General features: G+C 50.2%; 1 protein-coding gene across 1 annotated transcript; it reads right to left on the bottom strand.

Moving 5' to 3' along the window:
- Positions 1-1664: 1664 nt before the first annotated feature.
- LOC124297772 (uncharacterized) lies at positions 1665-2774 on the bottom strand. The gene has a single exon (XM_046749083.1). The coding sequence runs from the start codon at positions 2772-2774 to the stop codon at positions 1665-1667; it is 1110 nt and encodes a 369-aa protein (XP_046605039.1).
- Between the last annotated feature and the right edge of the window lie 2785 nt (positions 2775-5559).

The following is a 5559-nucleotide window of genomic DNA, read 5'->3' as shown; positions in this document are numbered from 1 at the left end:
GTTACCCTACGGCGCAGTTACTAACCCGAATAATTGGAGATCGAGATGTAATGAAAGAGAAAGATATGATTGTTGGGCGCCAGACGCACATGCGTCAGAAAATAGATAATTAGAGAAAAATATATAGATAAAGATAAGATCAGGTTCTACGACGATTTTGCACAGCTTGCTCAGTATAGACAAGATAATAGTAGAGGGGAGGGGTTGAATCCAATAGATAAAATAAGAAACAGGGAAGCAGAAATAGTATCGAATATATTGACCAAGAAGCGATAAATCTTAATAACAAGCAAACAACTGAAGAGATTTAGATACAATTAAGATAGGTTAGATAATTAATTTACAGCCAGAGAAAAGTTAAGCGAGAGTTTCAACAAGTAACAGAACGTTTTCAGAATAAACGAGAGATATGCGTTGGCTCGCGATACTATGATTTGAGATAATAATTAACACGGTTTTATAATGAATAGGCAGAACAGAGAAAGATATACGGTACTTAAATTAAGCATTGATCAAGCAAGCCATAAAATATGAGAAGCGATTATAAGAAACATGCGGAATACAAAAATTGTAATAAATTTCACATTACCTGAATTATCAGAGATATAACAGAGGCAGGGAATTATTAATTACGAGATAAATTCAAAGAAACAGGTCAAGTAGAGAATTATCATAAATTATAGAAACAGACAGATAATAAGTAGTCTCTAGTTTGCGGTAAGTGCGAGAAGAGAGATAATATTTGGTACGGTAAAAGATAATTTCGGGATAAAGACAAATTAAAATTACGATTAGCGGTATTAGCGAAGAAAATAATAAAAAAGATGTTATTTGATACTGCGCAATACTCCAAAGTCAAAAGAACGACGAGCGAGACCGCGCGGCGATGTGAGATCGCTCACGCGGTACACTCACTAAGATAAATTAATCAAAGATAATAGGTGAAGAAACAGTTATGAATTAATCAGAAAAAGTATAAGGAAATAGTAATGCTCAATAGCTAAGATAAGAATTCACAATTGAACAGAACACGCTGTTATACAGCGATATTAGATATTTAGGTATTCTAGAAGAGAGAGATAATAAAATGAAGCAATAGTCACTAACAATGCGTAAGTAAGAGTCAACCAGTCGCGAAGTTACTTGCAATAAGAAATAGAAAGGGACAAGATAAGAAAAAGTAGAGAATAAGGTACGAGCCCAGGTGGCTCACGCAGACCAACTGCAAGAGAGAGATTTAGATTTATTTTGATTTTATGCCGTGGCCTGTAGGAGCCAATGGGCAAGTTGAACAGAGACAGAGAAAAATAATAGAATAAAATAATAGTATAACATAAACAGGAAGAGTAACAGCAAACTTATAATACTAAATAGATAGAATACTATATAGATAAAAATAGGAAAAGAAAATAGAGAGGTACATTTGTGTGATTTATCAGGGGCAATGTAACAAGATAACAAAAAAAAAAACACTTATAATTACGATAATGAGTAGGGATGAGCGGGGATATGAAATGATGATGTGTAATCTGTAGTTGCAAGCCTCAAAGAGCGACGTACGTCGGGATGTTAAAGAAACAGCAATCCAGAGTGGCATCAGGAACAGAAGAGATGGGGCCGCAATCCAATCCAACGAGGGTAGACTTAGATGGCTTCGACGTTAGTCAGGTGCGATGCGAGAGTAGTTGAAGATCGGCCTCAGATTTTATCAGGATGTGATCAGAGGACGTATCCCGCTTGACGTATACCAATCCATTTCGAGTCCAGATGAAGCGATAGCCTCTCTCCTTGGCATAGGCTCTCACCTTTCCTAGAAATTTGGAAAGAGTAGGGGGCAGATGCTCGTTGATGAAGATAGGAGTCCGGAGCTGATCGTGCGGCAAGCCAAGCTGATTTGCATAAATGGGGCCTTTAGCTCTTTTGGCGGCAAGTAGGTGATTCCGACATTGGACGGATCTGAGTTTGCAGAGAATCAATCGGGGCTTGTTGGAATCCAATGTGCTTTTGATGCGCCCAATCTCCAGAACATCGGTAGGTGGCACGTCAACAGAGAGTTGGGTTGTAAGGGCGCCAAATGTAGCCAAGAGGTCCTCGCCTTCTAGCTCGGGAACTGCAGAGATAATTAAATCGCTGTTTAAAGAGTTTCGCTCCAGAGACGCCAGCCTGTCCGTCAGATTTGTGTTGCATAATTTTAGCTCGGTATTTGATGTCACAAGGCGGGTGATCTCAGCCGCCTGTGATTCACTGGTATCCTCGAGGTTGTCGATACGAGCACTAAGAAGTGCATTTTTGTTTGTGAGATCCTCTACTTTTGCCGTGAGGCTACTGAACATCTCAGTTGTGAATTTTGAAAACTGATCAAACTTGGATGTCAAAGATTCCAGTTTAGCTGGCAGTAAGGTCAGACCATCGATTTTAGCCAAGAGCTCTGCGGACTGTCGAGCACGGGAATGCGAATTTTCCTCTAAGCCTTTCACTTCAGTAGAAAGTTCACCAACGTTATCTGGCAAGGTTACCAATTTGTCAAGCTTCGCATTGATAGCTAACGACTGTTTCGAAGAGGCTTCAATAGCTGCAAGGAGCATTTCGAGCGAAGGCGAACCTGTGGGAGGAACTGGAAGCGGTGCAGCTGTACCAACCTCAGGCAGAGGAGTAACAGCTCCAGCGGTATCGACGGAGAAGGGAGCAGCCGATTTGGAATATGTGGCAGCAGCTTGGGCCGTGCAAAACTTGCATCTTGCAGCCGGTCTACCATTGGCCTTTGTAACTTTCATCGCTTGAGCGCAACTGGGATGGAAATAACAAAGGCATTTGTAGCAGCATATAGGTGATTTGAGAGAGAGAGAGAGAGAGAGAGAGAGAGGAGAGAGAGAGAGAGAGGGAGGGAGGAGGGAGGGAGGGAGGGGAGGGAGGGAGGGAGGGAGGGAGGAGGGAGGGAGGGAGGGAGGGAGGGGAGGGAGGGAGGGAGGGAGGGAGGGAGGGAGGGAGGGAGGGAGGGAGGGAGGGAGGGAGGGGAGGGAGGGAGGGGAGGGAGGGAGGGAGGGAGGGAGGGAGGGAGGGAGGGGAGGGAGGGAGGGAGGGAGGGAGGGAGGGAGGGAGGGGAGGGAGGGAGGGAGGGAGGGAGGGAGGGAGGGAGGAGGGAGGAGGGAGGGAGGGAGGAGGGAGGGGAGGGAGGGAGGGAGGGGAGAGGGAGGAGGGGGAGGGAGGGAGGGAGGGAGGGAGGGAGGGAGGGAGGAGGGAGGGAGGGAGGGAGGGAGGGAGGGAGGGAGGGAGGGAGGGAGGGAGGGAGGAGGGAGGGAGGGAGGGAGGGAGGGAGGGGGGAGGGAGGGAGGGAGGGAGGGAGGGAGGGAGGGAGGGAGGGAGGAGGGAGGGAGGGAGGGAGGGAGGGAGGGAGGGAGGGAGGGAGGGGAGGGAGGGAGGGAGGGAGGGAGGGAGGGAGGGAGGGGAGGGAGGGAGGGAGGGAGGGAGGGAGGGAGGGAGGGAGGGAGGGGAGGGAGGGAGGGAGGGAGGGAGGGACGGAGGGAGGGAGGGAGGGAGGGAGGGACGGAGGGAGGGAGGGAGGGAGGGACGGACGGAGGGGAGGGGAGGGACGGAGGGAGGGAGGGAGGGAGGGGACGGAGGGAGGGAGGGACGGAGGGAGGGAGGGGAGGGAGGGACGGAGGGAGGGAGGGAGGGGAGGGAGGGAGGGAGGGAGGGAGGGAGGGAGGGAGGGAGGGATAGATAGATAGATAGATAGATAGATAGATTTGTTTATTTGTCCATGACAATGTTGGACAAGAACAGGACTACCTACATTCACAGTGAAAACATGCAGGTAGACTAGACAAAGACAGAGTGTTAACAGAAAAGATACAGAGATAGTTACAGAATTAGAAGTAGAAAGAAAAAGATACAGAGTGCTTAAATCTAGGAAACCTAATCTAACTTAAGCTACAGGAGGACGAGACGAGAAAACCAGAACCAGCTATGCCAGGGATGGAGAAGATATCAGGCGAGATAAGGTTGGGGGGGGGACTACGTCCTGTCAAATTCCGTATCGAACAGATACTGTCGAAGGCGGGAGCGGAAAACGGTGACTGAGGAAGACTCACGCAGTTCCTGAGGGAGAGAGTCCCAGAAGAGAATACCGGAAACCGCGAAGGACCTGCGGTAGGTCTCGGTGACGAAGCGAGGAACAATGTGGCTACCCCTCACGAGCCTGCCGGATCCAGGTGCGCTGGCAGGGCGAGCGACAAAGAGGGCATGCAAATAGTCTGGCGCGCCGGTGTGTAGGACGCCATAGAGCAGGCTACCTAGAAAGTAGAGTCTGCGATCACGCACAGAGAGCCAACCAAGAGCGCGACGGTGAGGAGTGATGTGCTCATCTCTAGCAGCCCCGCAAACAAAGCGGGTACAACAGTTGAGTAGACGTTGCAGGCGGGTGTTAAGTACGCCAGGAATATCATTAAAGACTACTGAGCAGTAATCCAGGAGCGGGAAGATCAAGGCCGTTACGAGGTAGTTGCGCAGGGAGAAAGTGAGCAGTTTACGGGAGGCAGAAAGCTGGCGGAGAGCGAAGTGCACTCGCCCAGACACAGCATCAACGTGGGGGGTCCAGGAGAGCGAGCTGTCGAAAATTAGCCCCAAGTTCCGCACGGTGCGAGAGAAGGGGACAGGAACTCCATTGACTACCACTGGCGGAAGAGGCGTAGCATTAAGTCTAGTGACAAACGAGGAGCTACCGAGAATGATGGCCTGGGTCTTGGAGGCGTTGAGAGAGAGGGAGTTAGCACGAGACCACTCCTGGACCGCAGCAACGTCGAGATTTAAGCGCGCAATGGCCTCCGGAACCTCAGCTGCAGGGCACTGAAGGTAAACTTGTAAATCGTCAGCGTATAACAGGTGTTCGGTGTGACGAAGAGCGTGTGCGATGTCGTTGATGAAAGCAACGAAGAGCAGTGGACCCAGAACGGAGCCCTGGGGGACTCCTTGATCAAGTGATGCCCAGGAGGAAAGTTCCCCAGAAGGGCCAACCACTGCCTGCGAGCGGCCTCGGAGGTAACTAGATGTCCAGGTCAAGGCGTGCTGTGAGAAGCCGAGCGCCAGGAGCTTGGCGAGAAGCAAGGCGTGAGGGATGGAGTCGAACGCCTTACTGAAATCAAAAAGTACGACGATAGTGACCAGGCGGTCGTTGACGCCGCGACGTACATCGTCCGCGAGCTTGAGAAGGGCAGTTTGCGTGCTAAGGCCCGGGCGGAAACCGGACTGTCGAGAGTCGAGCAGAGAGCGGCTCTCCAGATAAGTCAGCATCTGAAGGAGCACGACACGCTCAAGCACCTTAGACAAAAGACATAAATTCGCGATGGGACGCATCTGCTGGAGAGAGGTGGGAGACTTGACCTTAGCCAACGGGATGATACGGGCCTTCTTCCAAGACGCCGGGAAAACACCGGAGTTGAGGGACTGGTTGACGAGAAGCAGCAGGAAAGGAAAAATGGCCGGAAGGGCGTCCTTAATGTTGCGGAGTGAGAGGTCATCAACCCCCCGGGATTGAGACGAGAAGTGAAAGATCGCACTGTG

The sequence above is a fragment of the Neodiprion virginianus genome, chromosome 2, assembly GCF_021901495.1.
Source record: "Neodiprion virginianus isolate iyNeoVirg1 chromosome 2, iyNeoVirg1.1, whole genome shotgun sequence".
NCBI lineage: Eukaryota > Metazoa > Arthropoda > Insecta > Hymenoptera > Diprionidae > Neodiprion > Neodiprion virginianus.
The sequence above is the reverse complement of the archived record's forward strand: the minus strand, read 5'-3'. Positions and strand labels throughout refer to the sequence as shown.